This window comes from Mchenga conophoros, linkage group LG16, assembly GCF_057382185.1.
Source record: "Mchenga conophoros isolate Kocher_MC1m ecotype Shallow Benthic linkage group LG16, M_conophoros_male_GT1.1, whole genome shotgun sequence".
Taxonomy (NCBI): domain Eukaryota; kingdom Metazoa; phylum Chordata; class Actinopteri; order Cichliformes; family Cichlidae; genus Mchenga; species Mchenga conophoros.
Window position 1 is genome coordinate 16,242,343 of NC_140541.1, and position 22,706 is coordinate 16,265,048.

The 22,706-nt window shown below is 38.8% G+C and overlaps 2 protein-coding genes across 6 annotated transcripts in view; one reads left to right on the top strand and one right to left on the bottom strand.

Moving 5' to 3' along the window:
* itgbl1 (integrin, beta-like 1) overlaps positions 1-16,197 on the bottom strand; it is a 54,586-nt gene extending 38,389 nt beyond the window's left edge. Inside the window, exons 1-3 of one of the 3 annotated variants that reach the window (XR_014889084.1) lie at positions 15,900-16,197; positions 12,030-12,232; positions 513-659 (exon numbers count right to left, since the gene is read on the bottom strand). Coding sequence is in view for 2 of the 3 variants with exons in the window: in XM_085250695.1 (XP_085106821.1) it covers positions 513-659; positions 12,030-12,232; positions 15,900-15,991 (442 nt within the window). In the remaining variant the exon portion in view is untranslated. Of the gene's footprint in view, positions 1-512; positions 660-12,029; positions 12,233-15,899 lie in introns of those variants that run through there. The other 2 variants (XM_085250695.1, XM_085250697.1) reach the window with 2 other exon arrangements.
* A 3,035-nt stretch (positions 16,198-19,232) lies between these two features.
* nalcn (sodium leak channel, non-selective) overlaps positions 19,233-22,706 on the top strand; it is a 71,105-nt gene continuing 67,631 nt past the window's right edge. For all 3 annotated transcript variants that reach the window (XM_085248538.1, XM_085248540.1, XM_085248539.1), the window contains exon 1: positions 19,233-19,367. The gene's annotated coding sequence lies outside the window, so the exon portion shown is untranslated. The remainder of the gene's footprint in view (positions 19,368-22,706) is intronic.

Here is a 22,706-nt window from a genome sequence, read left to right on the forward strand (position 1 = left end):
CAGGATTACAATTAGGTTACGGTTAGGATTAGGCATTCATTTTTGATGGTTAAGGGTTAGGGTAAACGGCTAGGGAAAGCATTATGTCAATTAAATGTCCCCGCAAAGATATGAAAACACAGCGAGGGATTAATTGTAATTAATGCGTTTATTATGGTAACTCCTTGTTTATGTTTTTGCTTGTAGTAAATTGATATCACAGAAAAATTCATATAAACTGGTCGATTATTTAAAAAAGAGTTTTGAATTATTATTTTTTTAAATATTTGCTCATCACTTTGTAATAAAAAATTCGATGTGCCGAACTGATTACCCCCTCACTCTGTCTATTAATGGCTTGGTACTAGGCTATGTTTAGGCGATATTATTAAAATATTAGCAGAGCATGCCGAATTGTCTTAAAAATTGCTGTTGGTAATATGTGAGGGTGCAACGCTTTGATAAGTGTTTGCTTCAAAATTTATGTTATATGTAACTGACTCATTGTGCGTGTGTTTGTACAATAGCTGTACCTCTGTTGGAGCAGACCACCCCCTGTTGGTTTTTGCAAAGCTCTCTGCTCTTCTTGCTGGATAGGTTACACTCTTCCTGAAACTGGCAGGCATCACCGAACCAACCTTCATCACACTCGCACACTCCACAGTCACAGTAGCCTTGGTCTAAAGGGAAACACAATGCATCATATGCTGTTTACCACTGCTAACATCATGTACATGATCAGTATTTCACATCACTCTGTAAACACAAGGGCACATGTGTTATTTCTTAAAGGTACAGTGTATAAAATTTCACAGCTTAAAGTCAGTAGATTGCAGATTACAGTCAAATGAATTCTATTTTCTTACCCCTATCGATTCAGGTTTTACCCCTTGCTACAGTAGCTGCAGTAGGATAAACAACTCTGGTCGCCGTTCATCTGTAATGTGTGCAGATTGTTCACATCTATTTACGCACAAAATTTGTGAATGGAATTCGCGACAAGTACTTCTGTCCGATGACAGTGATACTGAGGTGACCTGTTTAGAATATCCTGCGCTTCTCTGTCAGAAACCGCTGCTGTTTTTGCTACCATTAGCAGCTGTTAGCTAGCATTAATGAAACTTTCTTTGAAGTGGATCTGACGTTGTGTAACTCTCATGCCACGTGATATTTTAATCAAAAATAAGTAACTGTGACAATATTAGGAATAAAGAAGCATGCTTATGTTTGTGTTTTAGAGCCCTGACTACAGCTCAGGAGATAAAGCTTCAGGGGAGGAATGTCCCCCGAAGCAGAGGAGGATTAGATGGAAATGATGGAGAGGGCAGTCGTGGAGGAGGAGAAAGACATAATAAGAAAGAGATGATGAAAGCATACAGGTACAAATGTTAAATGGTGAACTATAGTTGAAAGAGCCATTTGTAGTCTTTAGATTCAAAGTATCTTAATTAAAGGGTGTACTATGTGCGTGGCTGGTCTCTAGCTACACACATAAACGTGATTAGACAGAACTGTAGTCCATCACCAGAACATTAGTGCTCATTTGCCTGTTGTTGACTAAACTTCAACAAGACCCTCTGCTCCCAAATAACTTAAGCTGTGTAAATGTGCATAGTAAGAAGGCAGACAGGCACTGACATATTTCTATAATATTTCTAAGTTTTGTTTGTGCTATATACCAATAACCCAAGCATTGTGATATACTGGTTCCTATATCAATCACACTGCCAGAACATTACCATGTTCAGTGTTTGAAGGACCTACGCAGGCAGTCTGGCATCACTGTTTCTCATCATTCTGATGGTCACAGTGAGCAATATGAAAACAGGAGGAAACACATGATGCAAATGAGGACTGTTGACAAGTTATTATAAATGTTGCTCTCATTGCGTTTAGCAGCAAGGGGCCTTCTATGTCACACTCAATCATTCGCCTGAATCGTTCATCATGTAAATGTGGTGTCCTTTTCAAGGGCTATCCATCAGTCATTAGTAACGCACAAGTCCCCTGTCTCTCCACATTATCGATACGTCTCAGGGGACACTAGGCAACAGGTTGGAGGAAGAGAAAAATAGGTAACATGCACATCGAAGAGAACTAAACCACAGAGACAACAGAATTCCAAGGAACGTCCAGCTTTTATAAACCGCTAACAAATTTGGATTGTAATATTTATGCTGTTAAATTAAGCTCTTTGTTTGTGTACAAATATAAAGAAATATATGGTTCACGACATTATAAAGTCTTGTATAGCTGTAAGAACACTGACTTATTTTGCTTTTTGTCTGTGGAAAAAACTTTGCCTGTTTTAACTGCCAAGGTGTCAAATACCACCGTTGTTAATTTCAGTGTTTCAGATATGCACATGGTTTCCTTTAACATTGATCCTGTAACACAAGCAAAACCTTTCATTCCCTAAGTTGCAATATTTTAACCCTAAAAATGATATTTATCCAAAACTAACAGTGATTTTTTTTAACTAAATGTGTGAAATTACATAGTGATGGAAGCAGAACACAAACTGCTGTCTCCAGGCTCACAATCTAGTGAAGTATGCCATACCACCTACTTATGTACTGTAAAATAAGATTCATAAGCATCAATTACAATTTTATAATGACGACTAAATAATAATTATTGCCAACGCTGTGTTCGTTTAAGCGTTGGCAATTTTACTGTAAGAATTAAAATGATGACATTTTGTGATTTGTCCACAGTAAATCAGCTGTCTCATACGTATCGCCTAATGATTTATTAGTGAAAGTTATTCTAAAGTGTTATCTACAATAATTAGTGATTCTTGAATTGCTATTGCATTAAAAAATGCTGTCTTACAGTCTTGTTTAATGTGATTTTACTGATTTGTGTACATTTGGCGCATATTCATGAAGAACTATGCACATACTGTAATTGTAGAGACTCTTTTTTCTGGATTTATTGCATACTTTTTGCATATGGGAACTGGAGCACAATAGTTATAAGACAGAATTAGATTAAACACCTTCCAGCTTAATTCTGTAGACTATTACAAAGTCAATGCCACCCACTAGCCCCCGTTAATCTCCCCCTCGACAATCACTCTGACATATAAAACGTCCCTCTTTGTCTGGTAGGCCAAAATTTATGTGGGTGGGAAGGTGCCTGTCTGTCGACAGTTTATCTTTTCTAGTGCTTCCTGAGCAGTAATTCTCTGTGGTATGAGGGTGTCAGGGTCCCTCCTACGCTTCACAGACAGACACACATACTCAGCCAATAAGGTCCCGATCAGTGCACAGGTATATCCAATGAGGCTTGCAAAGTGTGGGTGCACCTCTTCCACCATCAATGGCAGTAATAACAGGTGATATAGTGCTGGCACAATTAATTGCTGATGAGGACAGGATGGTGAATCATGCAGCAAGCTCATTTCAGGTTTAGGATTTAACTTGTTCATGCATAATGATAGGTCTGCTTTTTTTCAAGTATTTCAAGTTAGATTAGTAGAAAACAGATCTTTTACAATTCATGCTTTTCATGCAGTTTCAATTATACACAAAACTGTAATCCTAGCCAAACATTACATGCAAGAATTGACTTTCTCTGGGTTCATTTTTTACATACATGTTTTTTTCTCCAATTAGCATTTGCTCACATCCTTTGTTTCTATTGTGTTCTTCATTACATGCTAGTGATTTCACCGAGTAATTATTCCACCTTGCTTTTCTCTCCCTGTGGCCTGTGGCACATGAAACGACAGCACGTCAACTTGTGTTTTGTGGAACAGTTCCAGGAGACACCTGTCTCAGGTAATAACTAATTATGTGTGTGTGCAGTACTTGGAGCAAGGAACTGCTTCCTGCTTTCATCCTTTTACACTACCCAACCTGATCATTCATTGAAAATATTGCCAACTTCATAATACCTTTGTTAAAGAATTTTTGAAAACCCAATGTAAGCAGGATCACAGCAACCGAGAAAAACACTTGTTCTGACAGCGTGAAGTGCTGGGAATCTTAATGGGTCCCAATCATAACTGACTTTTACTAGGAAACTTGGACAGGCTTAAGTGGCTTTTTCTTCCTGCAGCCCAGGCTGGAATCATTAGGTGACTCACAACACAGGCACAGTGCCCAGCAAAGCTCAGAATATCTTAGTGAAAGCGCATCAAAATATGTACTAGGAAAAAAAATACAGGGATGAACAATTTAATGGACTCTAAGGACTGCGATCCACTCTAGCCCGTTGTTTTGTTTTTTCTCTTTCTCTGGGAAATCAACAGTAAAAAACCTAATAACTTTATTAGGCACACCTTGCTAAGACAGCTTTGGAACCCCTTTTACCTTCACGACAATGTGCTCGAAACATTTCTGAGAGATCTGGGTATTGACGTGATAGCATCACATAGTTGTTATAGATTGTTTCCATGATACCAATTATCCCAGCTCACCAAATCCTAAAGGTGCTCCATTGGATTGAAATCTGATGACCGCAGAGGCCCTTTAAGTACAGTGGACTCATTGTAATGTTCAAGAAACCAGTCTGAGATGATGAGTAAACTCATACAGGGATCGTTATGATCAGCAACAATGTTCAAATAAGCCATGGTGTTGATTTGGAACCTGTATCAAGGAATTATCCCCCACGCCAACACACCACGAGCAGCTTGAAATGCTGATTCAAGGGAGGTTGGATTCATGTTTTCATGTTATTTATGCCAAATACTCACCCTACCATCCAAAAGTCACAGCATCAGAGACAGATTTGAAGTTTTTTTTTTTTTTTTTTAAACCTAGCTAGCATCAGATGGTATAGGCAGACAACTGACATGATTGTTCAGTTGGGCTTAAGCAACTATTACAGTTTATACTGCTCCCTGAAATGTGCCTGTATTGGAAGACACACAAGCTTATGTGATACTGACAGTGAAAGTTTATCTAAAGGTGTGTGATTTGGAGCAGTACTGTTTAAACCGATACCATATGTGGCGCTGACATTAAAACTCCTTGGGTGGGATATTCTCTGGCTCTGATAGGGGGCAAAAGGGCGCAGTGCAGAGTGAAAGAACAGAGGCTTTTAAAATCCAAGGCCTGAGAGACAGTGAAAGGAAGAAAAAAGAAAGGTGGGGAGTCAAAATGTGTTTTGACATCCACTGGGGGAAACAGGCTTTTAATCTTATGCTTACACCTCTGAATTTTAGCTCCTTTAAAATAGGGTGAGAATGACACGCATATGATAAAGTCTGCCAGAGTCACAAAGTTATAAATTGATCTGACTGCAGATGTATTTGGCTCTCTGCCTTAGTCCACATTAGTGGCCTGTAGTTGTTGCCAGAGGTATATGAGTAATGATTTTGTCTGTTGTTGTAGTAAGTCCACTTGAATCAAGAATATTTGATGATGACAAATCCAAATAAATGAGTCATTATGCTTTAATTAAGATGCAGTAGGTTCCATCCTGATGTAATAGTTTAACACTACTTAACATTTCATCTCCTTCTTCTTCTTTTAGCTGCTCCCTTTAAGGGTCACAGCAGTGGATCATTTACTTCATCTCATCCTATTCCTCTGCTGTCACTCCAATTCTCTGCATGTCCTCCTTAACTACATCCATGAACCTTCTCTGAGGTTTACCTTCTTCATGCCTGGGAGCCTCAGCTTCAAGATTCTTTATCCAACATATCCGCTATTCATCCTCTGCACATGTCCAAACCATGTTAAACATGCCTCTATAACTTTGTCTCCAAAACTCTCAATCTGCTATTTAACATTTCAATTAACAAGGAAACAATAAAGCAACATTTTTATGGTTTGTTCCCCCCACCTCCATGTTTTCCTCCTTTTTTCCTCTGGGATAACACTAACACCATTGTCCACCCTGTATATCTGATCAACCAAGTGGAATAAAATTACAAAATTGAGGGAGGATTTGCATCAATTGGTCCTGAATTCATGGCTCTAAAATGTTTACTAAAGAGCTTATGTGTTATTTACATATCCTGTCATGTGCTGTAATTTCTTCTCCAAAGGTACAAAGCACAAACTTATTCTGTTCAACAGAAAATATTGCTTCTCCTAAAAGAAAAGTCTTGTTGGAAGTCCAGGTTTTTCTTACTTTACATAGGTGATACAGATTAGCACAGCTTGCACCTGCATCTAGCAGCTAATTTGTCACACCTTTAAACAAAGAATGGGCAGCTCTCTCATCTGCCATTATTTCCTTGCCACTGCCTGTTCTGCTAAAATTTCTCAGCTATGACCAGAGCATGCCAAATGTTCTATTTACTCTATCTAAGGAACTAAACACCTATTAGATTACTTTTATTTGTAATGGCAGTCTCCCCATGGACCTCTCCACGAACTTTATTATAGCGGAGGGGTTTGCGTGGGAACTATGTTATCAGGGCTATTTCCCCATTGGGACTCCCAAGGAAAATTGATCCTGAGTCCAGACTAAGAGAGATTCAGGGGGGAAAAGTATGATGAAGGATAAATCATGGGATATGGCTACCCTGCTTAGGATAGGGTTACTGGGGCCCCACCCTGTGCATAGTAGAGCTACTTGTGGCTGGGTCTTAGCCCAAAAGAAAAACATGGGGTCAACCCTCATCTGGAGGGTGTGTAAGGGGTTTGTACTTTGTGAATGGGAAAGTGTTTGGGGCAGAAGTGCTGTCAACCCGACAAATCTGGCTTTGGTAACATAGAATGTCAATTCTCTTATGGAAAAGCAGCCTGAGCTAGTGTTTGAGGTTGAGAAGTACCAGCGTGATATAGTTGTACTTGCCTCAACAAAAAGCTTGGGTTCTGAAACCAGTCTCCTGTTGTGTGGCTGGACTCTATACAACTCCAGAGCTGCACTTGATTATACGTAGCAGACTTAATGAGGTATACTTGTATCCTCCCAGTTCTGTCCCTGTACTGCACTTTAGACTTTTCCCAAGTGGACAAAAGGTTGCTTCCTTGCACATTTGGGTTGGGAAATGGGTTCTGACTGTTGTTTGTGCTTATGTGCAAAACAACAGTTCAGTGTTCCCAGTCTTATTGAAGTCCCTGGGGAAGTGCTTGAAGGTGCCTCTGGGGATTCAATTGCCCTGGTGGGGTACTTCAGTGCTCACATGGGCAATAACGACACCTAGAGGAATGTGACTGGAAGGAATTGGTAGAGGGTTTCTGCTTTGGTGGCCTCAGGATCACTTCTCTTCGCTATGGATGTGATCCTCCTAGAAAGGATGGCTGGGCTCTCCCTTTGAGATAGGTTGAGAAACTTAGGGTATGTTCACATTGCAGGCAAAAGCGCATCAAATCCGACTTTTTTGACCCTATGCGACCCATATCCGATCATGGTATGACAGTTTGAACAGCACAAATCTGATATTTTCAAATCCGACCTAGGTCACTTTCGTATGTGGTACTGAATCCGATACATATCTGATGTTTTAGAACGCGACTGCTGTTTGAAAGGTCATGTCGCATTAAATCCGTCTTTTACGTCACTGACACAAGACAGACACCAATTATCACCGCCTGAGAAGACAAACGAGAAAGCATCCATATATACCTCTGCACGGAGGTAGCAGCCACTGCTCCAAACAAGGCCATTGTTAAAGCACGGGCTCTCTTTTTTCTCAGAGTCCTGCATTATCTAATTAATTTGTCAAAATTCTGACGGTTACGACTGTGCAGAAATTGATAGACTGCTGCAACAACACCTGCTAGCTCTGTAGCCGCCATTTTTACTTACATAAACAGAGCACGTTGAGTGTGACGTCTTCTTTTGCGCATGTGGGCTGCTTTGAGGGCCGTGAACCATTCACACTAGAGCGCGTTTGATGTCACATTTTATTTGTAGTGTGAACGACCAGACAAAAAAAAATCGGATTTGATTAAAAAATCATTAAGACCTGCAGTGTGAACGTAGCCTTAGTCATTTAGGACATGCTCAGTGTAGAACCAATATTTTCCACATCAAAAGGGACACGTGGGGTGTTTTAGGCATGTCCTATTGGAAGAACGCCCCTGTGCAGACTACAAACTATTATCAAAAGCACTATGTTTAAAAGACTTAATGTTGAAATCAGATCCAACATTCAACTTATGCCTCCCCTTCTCAGATCAGCACAGACATGGAAAGCAAGCGTGAGAGCCCGTGCCAGAAAGCTAGGGACACAAAGTTTTCAAATGAGTCATCAACAGAGGAGAAAAAGACAAAAGCATGTGAAAAAGATTATGGAAGCTTTGCCACGTTGACCTTTGTTTCTTATAACAAGAGTGTTATTACATAACCTGAGAATAAACATAAACACTCGAACCAGACAAATCAGAGTTAGCACTTTTGGAACTTATCAAAGGTCATGTTTTCATGTACTGCAGCTTATTTTAAAATGAGGACATGGAGTCAGAGCAGGAAAATTTAAGCACAGTTGAAAAACAAACAGCTGAGTGAAACAACACGTTTTTGAACAGTTGGTGAACAGATGTTATTCCAGATCATCGTCCTTGCTCTACTATAAAATAGGATGGGATGTCTGTGGGAGGAAAAACACATGACAGCATCAATGTTTTATTGGACTTCTAGCTACAAATTCAACCGTTATTCAGCAAAAGCTCCAGTGTTATCAGATTTATTTTTTTTGTCTGTTATAAAACGCCTTTTATATTTTGGTAGAATGTATGACAGTTATATATATGATAATATTTTGTATACAATAGTAATACGCAACAGGACAGCTCATTTTCTTCTCTGGTTTAAGTGACATGGCATATCATGAAATTTGGCTTATTTAAAGCATGCTGTAATAAAATAAAAATAAAAATCTTGCACACAATATAATCCTGTCATGGAAGAAGCCGGTTTCACACGTATAATTTTGAAGCAATTTTGAAACTGATAAGACATTTGTACATCTTTTTATATATACAAAGAAAGAAAAAACATAGTTGTCAGAGAAAGGCTGCAGCAAAAATCCAGAAAAGTCCATGGAGAGCTGACAAATTGACTATAACAAGAGGCAGGTAGCATGCAGGGAGACAAAAAGATGCACATTTACGCACATGAGGCTAATTGGGGAAGTGGTAACAGGTAACTAGATACAGTTGAACACAATTAAGGAATAAACAAAGAGGAGGTAAACATCAAGCAAGACATGGGAGACAATGACTAAGAAATTAAAACAGGAAGTAAAAAAGCTAAACTTAAGTTCCATCCACAATGGAAGTGATTCATAGTAATGTGGTGAGCAGACATCACAGGAAGCCAATAGCATTCGGCGACTTTAAGTGACTAATGGTGGGGTAGCCGCTGGCGAAGAGACAGTGGTACGGCTACAATAATCAAATAAAAAAGAAAACCAAAACTCGAAACCCTGGGTTTGAAAACTCAGGACCAAGACATAATTAAGACAATTAAGACAATAATTATACTTTCATACTAACAAGAAAGTATAAATAGAGAGCAATGATTTAATTGCTCTCTGTGTAAAATGATCTCTTTTACACAGTTTTACACACTTTATAACATCAGTACGCACTGGGTTAAAATAACTTTGACACCTCCGGGTATATTACGAATAGGCTACACAGACAGGCATATTATATTTAAATCTACATCTTCATGCTAAGTTGGCTTATATGTCAATCAAAAGAAACTAATACAACAAAGGTTATGAAAAGCAACCCAAAAAGGGATCTCATTTTAAAGCTGTGTTGAAAACATAATATTTTTCATGTGAGGCTCCAAAGAATGAAGATGATATTATAACTCCTAGGCATGTCATAACAAATCAGTGTACAATATTTCAACCAAGAATTTAAATATATCACTATCATGCCTAACTGTATCCCCATAACCACCATCCGGCTTGACTTGTTGCTATGACTGAGAGAAATTGAACCAGGTCCAAGCTAAAATAACATCTAGGTGCCAGCAAAGCTTATGGTTTTGGAAAAGAAAAAAAGGATAGACTTTATCCCTTTGGAGAAAAATCTATTTGGATCTTATCAATGGGTGGTTGTGTAAGGCAGATAAGGCTGCAGATGGAACTTGGGGACCAGTCTTTGACGACAGGCCCATGCTGCATGGGGCATTGTGGGTAGAGAGGTTAGGTGGGTGCTTTGGGGGCAAATCTTCTTCTCAGTGTGCTTTAAATGTGTTTTCTATGACCTGCTCCATGGGCAAATGATTTTGTGAGCGTATGGCTAGCTGTGTGTGTGTTACAATATGAGACTGAGCCTGATGATGGATGTGTGTGTGTGTGTGTGTGTGTGTGTGTGTGTGTGTGTGTGTGTGTGTGTGTGTGTGTGTGTGTGTGTGTGTGTGTGTGTGTGTGTGTGTGTCTGTCCGGGTGTGAAAATCCATCCTTCTCTTGATGCATTTAGGTTCCATTGGCAGTCTGTGTACTAGTGAGTGAAACCCCATTATCAGACTGAAGCAGGGCCTTGCTCCAGACTGCTGAACCATAATGAGCTCCTCACAGCAGCCAATTTGTCTACACAAATAAATCACTCTACCCCTCACACGCAAGCACACCCGCACACACGGATATATATCTTCTTTAGAACTAGTCTGCGTGCACACATATCTCCATTAAACCTTGACATTCATAGAACAGTGGCCAAAGAGGACAATGCACAAAAAAAGATGAGAACTGTTTTTCCCTCCATTGCCATTGAGGAGCCAGCATTTCTCATACCCTCCAAAGTACCACATATGATAAATTCATATTAAGCCTTGGTAACAGATTGCAAATTGAGTTTACATGAACATATTGTCTAAAATGTTTGCCTGTTTATTTTGTAAGTTTGTTCACAGCTAATGTAGGCCAGTACAATAGCCCTGTGATATAGTTTAACATTTTGAGAATCAAATCAGCTAGATGTTATAAACCTAACGTAATACATTTGGACAGAGCACAACAAACTTTAAGCACAACATGGGTCTACTACAAAACAACTGCTCTGAGCAGTTAGAATGAAACAAAACACTGTTCCAGCCAATGAATCCAAAACAATGCCCCAAATAGGATATAATCTATTATTACATATATTTAATTCACAGTTGTTGTTGCCTGTATTAGTGAAAGATGACCATCAACTAGTCACAAAGTTACAAAAAAATAGTAACACTGGTCACTGTTATAGTATGTTACATCAGACTGCATCGGTTTTAGTTACATTTAGCTAATAAACACGCAACTGTGTAAAATCATAGCAGTTTTATATTTTCTGATATATCTACACCTTTATGTCTTAAACTATTCACCAACCATGATTTAACTTGCTCTTGAGTACAGGTGCACTCTAAGTGTTCTTTCTGTGAACTTATAAAATTTCAAGCAGCAGGGTAAGTTCAAAGCCGTTCCTTCCAACAAAAGCTAATGCCTTGGTAACATTTGAGAACCAACCAGCTGCCTATTACCAGTGAAACCCTTTGAAGTACTGCCAAGACAATGTGGGCTGTCAATTACACAATATTGCACCCTTCTGACTCTGAAATACAGGTGAAACAAAAATACCCTAAAACATTCCAAGTCTGAATTACAAAATTCATATCAAATGAATATTAATGCCTATTAAAGCCAAAAAAATAATATGAAAGACATTTTGATGATTACGGTTTCCATTCTTCCTGCACCTGGCTGGAGCAAACACTGCACTTCAGGTGCACAGTTTATTTGCCAAACTCCTCTGATGTAAGGAGGAGTGAAGAGTTCTGTTGCATCGCTTACTGAACCATCACTAACAACCATATCTAAGAGGTAAAATATGTGCAGCATGTCCCTAGAATTCAGATCATGTGAAGAAAAAAAAACAACAGACTTTTTACTGTTATAGAAACCCATATAACTGTGTTAGGTATCAGTAAATGTAGTGTGCATTAAAATGTGACTCCAAATCTTCCCATCTAAGTGTCTAATAGTGACAAGTAACTGAGTCAAGTTTCACTATTGCTGTATCAAATAGTGCACTGAAACATGTGCCAAAAGAGATGCTGTGCCTGTGCCTGTCTCTGAGATGCCAGTAGTTTTGGCAAAATAGCAACATTTGAGACCTTAGAAATGAGGACAGGATCATACGCACCGTTGCAGGTTTTCCCATTATATGTAGCACAGACCCAGTCGTGGCACTCGCAGCGCGGACCGAAGAACTTCCCTGGTTCTATGGCCTCACAGATGCAAATGCCGCAGTTACATTTTCCCCTTCCGCTGCAGATCTTACCATCAGGCGTCCGGCAGCGGCGCAAGGATGACTCTGTGGACAGCTTGCAAACACCACCCACCTGGCTGGGAAAAAGAAAGATCAGATTTTCCACAACTTTTATTATGAGGTTAAAGTTTAAGTGTGTTCACACCTGTTTTTGTTGCAAATCCAAATCGAAAAGACATATTTCCTCAGTCATGCATCAGCATCTCTCTTTAAACATATAAAGAGACCTATTCAAGATATTTGGTATGTGCGGTAGGACTTAACACATGTAGCTTTCGATGCAATGGCTTGGAAGAAAGAAGTCTAAGAAAACAAAAGTGGGAAGAATGTAACACACAGCCCATATATTTGAGTCTTTATCAAGTAATAACAAACGCCTTGGAAACACACACATGACCACATGCACAGCTAATAAATTCAAATAAACCCAATCGTACAGACACAAATGCACTTTTCATTTAACACACTCTAGGAGCTGTTTTCTGAGTTTTACCCTAAAGCGTTTCTGAGTGAGATTTGTTTCATTTGGATGCCGTCTGGCATTCTTTTTTAAATCCCTGCCCTCTCTTGATATTGGCCAGATGTCCGCGTTTGAAAACTGAACACATTTCCAAAAATCAACAGCTCAAGTGTTCTTGACCCTCCTATTAAAATTAAATACAGAATGTGATTGTCCTGAGTGTCACAGGGAGGTTATACAAGCCCCATTTCACACAGACTTTAATCAGTAATGGCCCTTTTAAGCCTGATCACAGAGCTCAGCCACACGATGCAATGAACTGAAATGTATCTGATTACATTTATTCATTTTTTTATTTATTTTACGGCAGCATGACATTCAAATGACCTTTTTGGATTGTGTTACTCTGTCCAGTTCAGCTGATCAGTGATAGATCTGGTTAATGCCTGGCTTTTGTTCTGTAGAGTACCTCCCAAGAATACAACCAGAATTCCACAAAATAGTAAAATAACATTCCAATTCATAAAATTAATGCTTGGTGAAGAGAGTCTAACTTGCTCCACATTAGAATTTTGGACTTTCCTTGGTTTTAACTTGGGTTTTGTTTAACTGTTTTTTTCTCCTTGTTACTATGTCTCCAGGGGACAGTAGTAACTTTCTTGGCTATCCAAGAAAATAAAAACTGCAAAATGTACAGTTTTAATTAACTGACTGAAGAAAGACATTGGACTGGCCATCACTTCTTACCACTTCTTCAAAGAAATTGGGCAAATTGCTCTGAGCACCAAAACCTTGCCAAAAGTATTCACTCACCCATCCACATCATTGAATTTTGGTGTTTCAATCACTTTCATGGCCACAGGTGTATAAAATCAAGTACCTAAGTATGAGAATTGCTTCTACAAACATTTGTGAAAGAATGCGTCACTCTCAGGAGCTCAGTGAATTTCAGAGTGGTACTGTGATAGGATGCCATCTGTGCAACTAGTTGAGTTGTGAAATTTCCCCACTACTAAATATTCCACAGTTAGTGGTATTATAACAAAGTGGAAGCGACAGCTATTCACCCACAAAGCAGTAGGCCATGTAAACTCACAGTGCACTATCAGGGGATGCCAAGGTTTCCATGGCTGAGCAGCTGCATCCAAGCCTTACATCACCAAGCACAATGCAAAGTGCCCAAACTAGTGGTGGAAAGCACGCCACAACTGGACTCTACAACCGTGTTTTCTAGAGCGACGACTCACACTTCTCCATCTGGCAATCCACTGGATGATTCTGGGTTTGGCAGTTGCCAGGAGAACTGTACTTGTCTAACTGCACTAAGCCAAGGGTGAAGTTTGGTGGGGGGGGGGGGGGGGGGGATTATGGTGTTGGAGTGTTTTTCAGAAGTTGGGCTCAGCTCCTTAATTCCAGTGAAAGGAATGCTTAATGCTTCAGCATACCAAGAAATTTCAAAATTTTTTACTAGTTACTAGTCCTTAAGGACCCCAAAGTGCTTTACACATCCAGTCATCCACCCTCGTGATGGCATGCTACACTGTAGCCACAGCCACCCTGGGCGCACTGACAGAGGCGAGGACACTGGCACCACCGGGCCCTCTGACCACCACCAGTAGGCAACGGGTGAAGTTGAAGTGAAGTAGAAGTGCCCAAGGACACAACGGGGCTTGAACTGGCAACCTTCCGATTACAAGGCGACCTCCCAACTCTTGAGCCACGACCGCCATAGATAATTCATGAGATGTAGCTTCTCTCTAAGCAGCAGCAGCTGATTCATATTTTTGTTTTGTTTTTTTAAAAAGGTTGGTAGTACATTGCACTACACTGTTTAGCTTTTTAAACTTTTAAAGCTTTCAATAATAGCACAAAATATCTGAGAAGTGAGTACTCAGTCCATTTCCCATTTCTAGACTATCTTCAAAGATGTGTTTTCAGTCCCATGGCTTAGTTTTATTACATTTGAGTCATATTAGGAAACATTTTTTGCATCATTGAGTATGGGGAAAAAAAGCCTATGAGCCCCATGGGCATCATGTGACTTGTTGTTCCACAGGGGCTCCTCTTAAAGGCCTTTTAGAGAGAAAGGTGCCGATTAAAAAATAAAGCTGATATAGCGTTACCATAGTTTTATGACTACAGGTGGAGCTCTACAACCTTAATCCATGTGCTCTAAGGATATTGTGTGGGCTGAGCATAATATGGATATTGCATAGCACTCCTTGGCTGTGCTTACAGAATTGAGGTTATAACTTTGTTGCTTAGCATTTTTACACTTTTTTTTAACACTGCTAGGTCAATATGAATTACATAACTGGCAAACAAATAAAACACAAATTATTCAAATGTACATTGGAAAAACTGAAGAAAATATTGTAACTACCTAGATTCCCAGTAGCTGTTACTTTCTGTAATGCATGTGTGGGTTAGCTGCAGCTGTTCAATAAATATCCCCTGTACACTACATATGCAATGTAATCACTACAGAGGCACGGTGCACCTGCTAAAGAGTAAACACCCACAACTTTATGTCATCGTTAAATATTTACAGTTCTGCTAACCAGGGCTCGACTTTAGAGTAGCAAAGTAAACAGAAATAAGTCTTATATTCGTTACTGTATCCAGTTTCAGTGACTGACTTGATGTACTTTTGTTTCCATTTACAGTTTGTATTTGAGGTTTAAACTTGAATGTTCGTTCTTTCGGCAAAAACAAGTAAAAGCTCTGATACAAAATAATATTCATTGCAATTACCCTTTTCTGTTTCTGGCTTTTCCTCATTATTTTGATTTTGCAAGTAAACAAGTAAAAGCTCTGATACAAAATAATATTCATTGCAATTACCCTTTTCTGTTTCTGGCTTTTCCTCATTATTTTGATTTTGCTTGTTGCTATAAACTGATCCCACAGCAAATCCTTTTAAACTGGAGATTTTTTTTCCCTCACAATAAGCTCAACTGCAAAAGAATGTAAAGCTGAACTGTGCAAAAGAAAGTAAAACAAAACAGAAAAAAAGTTTGCATCCAATGTTAGACGACAGAATCCGAGACACACGCAGCATTATGATGGCAAGTAAAGTGGCATAAAGAAAACTGCACAGGAAAGAATAAAACTATAAGAGTAAACTATAGGAATAGACTTTCCTAAACTTTCCCACATTGCACTCTATAAGTGTCGCCTTTGTCAGCAAGTCTGCACCTCCCTTTTCCTTCTTGCTCTCCAAACTATCCTAAAATAAACAAGAAAAACAACAAAAAAAACCCCAAAGCTGTGTGGAAACTCACCTCACCGACTGCAACAAAGAGTCCTCAATGAAAGAGAGAAGGATCAGAAAGAACGGCAGTAACATGGACTGTACCAAAACCTCAGTGTGCATGTTTAAATCCCACAGAAAGCTGAAGTAAAGTGGCTTGAAGGAATGCCCCAATCCTTCACTCCTGAAACAGACAGGAAGAGAAGGGAGAGGGAGAGGGAAAAGAAAAGAAAAGAAAAGGAGTAAAGGAGAGAAAACGCAGCAGGCTGGCCTGAACTGGCTCGGTTCCTTCAGAGGCCAACAGTCCTCCACATACAAGTGCCTTTGATTAGTCTTGACTCTCAGACACAGTCCTGGGCAGGAGCTAAAGTAGGGAAACCTGCCAAGATGAAAACCCAAGTCACCAGTTTGAGAAGTAATTAGAAGCAGACGGCTTCTCTAACTTTTTTTTTTGGTTTCAATCTTTCCCCTTTCCTTTTCCAGATGATCTCTCTACGTTGCAGTGTTTTTATTTCTAAGTTTTCTTCTGGTGTTTTAATAATAAATAAGATCCAGAGTCAAAGAGGCAAGCCCCCGCCCCAACATTTAGAGTGTATCCATTTGTCATAAAAGAAGCCGAGGAATTGTTCAGAGAAACTGCTTGAAGATGAATGTCTTGCTCTTATTCCCACATTATGAATTCAAATCAGTAGTTCACAAAACCAATAAGTCTTTTGTGGCAAACACAAAAACACATATATATGAACACACACAAAATGCTGTGATCTTTGTCAGTAGCTGCACAGCTTGTCCTCTAGCATCATGGTCCTTTAGGTTGAAGGAAGTGGAGGAGAAAAGGAGCAGCGGGTTGAATATTGACTAACTAAGTGTGAGCCACATTTCTGATGTTTGCACAAATACAAGAAATAAGAGTAAATCATGGCTATAGTGAGTTGACTTAGCAGGGATAATATTAAATAATGATGATAAGAATAATTATTTGAAAGCAAAGCAAACCTCTGCTCTGGCAAACAGGTATATTTCAGTATATGGTGAATTGTTAGCATGGTTCCAATTTTTTTATTGCGTGGTAGCTTTATCTATAATAATGTTATTTACCTCCAAAATAACAGGGAATTAAGGCTTTAAATAAATGGTATAGTGCACGATATTCAATGTTTTGTACAAAATAACAGTAGAATAGAAACAGAAAGTAGCATAACAGAGAAGTACTTAGGGTACTGCATAACAGTTTTGAGCCACCTCCCATGAGGAACACTGGATATAGGTGCAGTGATTTATTGAAACATATGTAAACACAAATGGAAATACAGTACATAAAGCACAAACAGAATTTATACAGTTCTAACGAGCTGCAAAGTCAATATTTGGTATGACTATTTTTATTCTTCAACATAGCCTGAACTTTCTTAGACAAGTTTTCTTGTAATAGTCTTCAGGAATAGTTCTCCAGGCTTCTTGAAGCTCTCCTGTGGATGTTGGCTGCCTTTTCCTTTTGTTCTGTTTTCTGTCAAGATGATCCCACACTGCTTCAATAATGTTGAGTTTCAGACTCTGGGGAGGCTAATCCATACTCATAGTGTTCCATAGTGTGTTTTTTCTATCCAGGTATGCTTTTGCTACATTGGCATGGAGTTTGTGATCATTGCCATACTGAAAAATAAAGCCCTTGTCAATCAGACTCTTTCCAGATGATACTGTATGGTGGATAAAAATCTGACCACAGTTTTCTGCATTCATAATTCAGTTCAATGTTGACACCACTGACTCACAGCAAATGCACTCACAAACCATAATAAAACCACTGTGTTTTACAGATTTACACTGTTGAACCTCCGTCATACATATTGACAACAATTTTGATCCAAACTTTTTAATTTGAATTCATCCCTCCATAAGACCTGTTGCTAATTATTTTCAGTCCTTCCACAGAGACCATTTCATCAATAAAGAGTAGATGGGTCAACTCAAGAGTCAGATGGATTTCTCATGTCTTGTGTCTTTGCTGGATTTTTTCCCCATTTCTTAAGGATATCACTTAAGATACTGTTGAACTACTGCACATAGTTTTTAGGACTGACATGTTGGGCTAACAGCTCTTTGGAATTCGTCTTGTTTGTGCAAAAATGCTATATTATGCCTGTTGAACTGTTATCGTTGACATTTTTAGCAGATTTGACTAAATAAATTGGAATGACTTATGTGTTTTATGACAGGTTGCTAATAAAAAGTGCCTAAAAATACAAATAACCCATAAAATGGGTTATTTGTCTGTTATGCTGTTAAATTATGCGTAGACACAACACTGGTTTATCCTTTGAATGAGTCATAGGTCAGTTTTAAGTGGCTCAACAAGACACCTGAATCTCTGCATGTAATCCAGATGCCCCACTAAATATGGCTCATACAATGCCAAAACAAAATGTAGCGCATGATACATATATTGGTTGCTCAGATGGGGTTCAGGTCAATATCACACTATCATGGCTCATTAAAATACTGAAATAGAATGAAGTGATTAGCAGGCTAAATTTCCCTACTAGAGCAATTCAGAAGATTATATTTAACAACAATGCACATCAATGGCAAATAATCAACCGGTTCTACAAGATACTGCAGCACCCCTGGGTGATTTCAAGCAACTAAATGGCAAAAAGATATTTTGGTTAAAACCAATTTGCACCTCAGTTACTGAATTTACTACGACTGAAACTACACCCACGTTTGGACAATACCCACCCATGCAATATCAAATCAGGTGAAGGCAGGTCACTTGATATATTACAGATATTTAGTAAGAAATCCAAGTTTTCCACTTTTGTCTTTTACTTTCTATAACATGAAGAGCACAGTTGTGATTTAATACATATCCAATGGTTGTATTCTTTCAGGAGGAAGAACATTACATATATAGTATATACATTGGGTGAATGTGCAGTAGTAGCAGCAAGCAGGTGAATTCTGTACATTAATAAGAATAGACATCTGACTATTTTACAGAATAGACAATATAATCATATTTAAAATTAAAGGAATTTGAAATGTACATTGTGATAGTTATCCATTGTTAAATGTAAAATGCACATTAAATTTAATTAATTGTTAGGACAGACCTATCTTCAGACAACTGTCGCTGCATTTTTTACCGTCTTTGAGCAAATCTCTCATAGACAAGCTTTGCCAACTATTCACAACAACAACAACAACAACAACAATAATAATAATAGTAATAATAATAATATAGTCTGTTCAAATTAACTGCGTATCAAGCGATTACCATTAATGCAAATAAATATACTTGTATGAAGTGATAGAGCAGCATGGCGATCTTAAACTGTTACCACGGAAACGGCTGCGCGCCTCCGCAGCACGCACTAGTGCTGTTGATGTGATTGCTACCTGCGCGCTCCCGCGTTCTCCATACGATCCCAACACAGCCGGAAAACAGCTGATGTCATGGACAACGCTGGACGCGGCAGATAAAAGAAACCCTCCTCTCGTAAGTGATTCAACGTGTTTCTTTTCTCTGCTTCTCCACCCGTCGCCAGTCACTTTCAGCAGTTGCGTTTTTAGGATGCGTCTGAGGCTAGGTGCAGCCGCGCGCTAGCTTACTGGTCCTCCAGGAAGTGAGGAAAATCTCATCCTCCGGAGTAGGCCCTCGTCAAACATTGCAGTGTATTTGCTACACTGTCACGTGGTCAGGTTGTTACGTATTATATAGCTTCATGTAGGCCCTATGCTTGAACATATTCATGTATATTGTTGTATTTAGCTTGTTTTTGCACCTATAGCAGCTGCTCATATTCGTTTCCATAGTAACCTTTGCTCTTCCGACGTCATTCATTCAGCTTTCAGTCATAGTATGGATATCCAGCGGTTTGACAACCATTTTACACGACGTGGGATCGGTCATATGCTGCAGACTGTCAGTGGCTTTCCTGAAATGGTTTTAGGATTTCACAGTTGCTCGTGAGCCCCTCGTGGTTCCCAATCAGGAAACCTGATCCAGGTGTTCGTTCTCTTACATCGATTAATTAGAACATTTTCAAGGTTATATAAGCACCTCATCACAGTTTGTGCAGTTATGTTTTCAAGAAGAAACCTTAAAACGAAGGAGAAATGCTACAAACATTATATGAACATTGGCATCCTGGGGATCCACTCGTTTAAACAACTGGGCCAATATAAATTTGTTCATTTTCATTTTGCTGTAATCCCTGTAATCCCTGTAAATGTTCAGTTTTCACGGCACTATCTTGCAACATCTATCCATTGATTTGATCTGGCAAAGCAGATAAACACCAGCTACTGAAATTGGAAAATGTCAGTTTATTTGCAAAAAAGCCCAACGTCACACAACTTTTGGCTGCTACTGATGCTAATCTGTGCAGCCCTTTGGAATGCATTTGAATACAATCAGTCATTAGGTGACATACTAAGTGCTATGTGATTTTTTTTTTTTTTAATGTTGACATCAAAAATCACAATATTTAACGTCTGTATCAGCATACACTATTTCTGAAAAAGATGAATGCGAGTTTGAAATGTGAAGTGGGTCACTCATAGTAGTAGTTACACATTTATCATCCTGCAGAGCCAGCTGTTTCATATGTGTCAAGCACTGGAGTGTCTTTTAGGTCTTTGTTTTTACTGTAATGGCTTACCACTTTACTTTTCATTGTCACCACTTTGAGCTTTTGTCAGTCTCATTTTAAATATACCCACACTACTGGCCTACCACTGAATAGTTGTGAAGGTTTGACCTAAATTGTCAGCATTCCTTTGAATTTGCTTTTCTGATCACTTTGGCTTTGTATGCAAGACAAAGTAGTGAGAATCTTAGCTTGGAACTGTTTGGGGAATTCATTTGAAGGTATAGCATTAATTTAACTTAATCAAGGCTGTAATCGCTGCCCTTGTGGGAGCTTTGTGAAATAGAAAAAAAATACAAACTGATGCAGTGAGTAAATGAAAGGTTTAAATACTGTTAAACTCCTTCATAAAATGTATTTTTAAAGTCTGCCTTTTAGCTCATTTTATGCATTTGGTATACAGTTAGGTCTGTATATTTTTTGTATAGTAACACATTTTTTTTTTTAAATTTTGCCTCTTTACACCAAGTGGATTTAAAATCAATAATCAAGATTTGATTGAGGTGACTTTCAGCTTTAATTCAAGAGGTACTTCACAAAAGTACAGCATTAGGGAACTACAGCCAGTTTTAAACAAACGCCCCTATTTGAGAGGCCCAAAATTAATTGGACAAACTAACATCATTTTAAATATCAGGGCTATTTTTAATACTTGGATGAAAATCCTGTTCAATTAATGAATGTCTGAAATCTAGAATCCATGGACAACACCAACTGCTGCATTCCCTCTGTTAAGATGCTCTACTAAGGCTGCTGCAGCTGCTTTCATTTGCTGCTTGTTTGTAGGTCTCTCTACGTTTAGTTTTGTCAATCAGTAAGTGAAAAATATGCTCTGTAGGACTGAACACAGGTAACTGACTTGGTAATTAATGAATATCCCAGTTCTTTCCCTTGTGACACTCATAGTTTGCTTTCTGCAGTATGCTTTTATCCATTTGCAATGGGAAGCTTAAATGGATAAGTTGAGCTTTTTAACTAGAGGTGGTTAAAAAGCTCAACCCTGTGAATCTGAGCTCAGAGTAAAGCCCTGTACACTTCACAATTCACCCTACTACTGCTGTCAGCAGTCACAATATCAATAAACACTAGTGGCCCAGTCCCACTTTATTTTTACTTCAATGAAGGTGTCTCTTGATTGTAGTCTATGTTGTCTTGTCATCAATAATACCGGTATAATTTTTTACAGAACATAAAAATGCTATATAGTGATATCACTGCATTTACATTCCCTAGTGTGCACAACAACGAGACAGAGCCAGGCATGTCTGAGAGCAAGAGCCAAGTGTCAACCTCTGGTAATGATTTAGTATGTAAATATGGAGCTACTTCAGCAACCTCCAAAAAAAACCACATTGCTTTGCAAAATATGCAAGAAAATTGTTCCAGACAAGGCTTAAGGCGAAAACGCACGATTGATTACAACTAGGCAACAAAGAAGAAGGTACTAATAGCTGGTGATGTGCGACCCAATATAAACAAGAAACTCTACGTGTCATTGCTGCAAAAATTAGCTAGCTGCGCTTCATATGACAGGAAGAGCAAACGGGATGGAACTCAGAAACCGTGGAAAAGCATGGCTTTTCAAGATCCATGGCAAACTACAACAACCCAGGCAGAAAATATTTTTTAGTTTTGTGTGACAATATTGTGCAGCTACTGAAGAGTTAGGTGGCTTACTTTAGTTATTGTTAAACTAAAGTCATAAGCAGTGATTTTTTTTACTTACAATTTCTGGGAAAAACACTGCCTAATATACTTCTGTGCTTACATTTGACTTATGGTGTGTCACTATTGCACTATCATGCTTCTGCTGCTCACACCTTGTTCCATAAAATTGACACTTCATATTAGGAAGGGTGGAAAAAAATAACAGTGGCTCATTTGAAAACAAGGATGGGAAATGGCCTTCATTTACTTACACTTATAAATTCAGCTTCCTCCAAGCTGCAAGTGCCAATAAAACACTGTTCTGCATTTTTTTTCCCTGTATCATCAGAAATATTGTGATTGCAAATTTTCTTGAACTATCGTAATACAGTTATAAGGCTATTTGGCCCTAGTGCAGACTTTGATAATGACCTCCTCAAGAGTGTCCGTGACTTTGCTTCATGTTGTGAAGGGCTTGTTCTTAACCATGGAAATCCTACCACTTTTTTGATTTGACCATTTGTTATGTGTTTACCGCA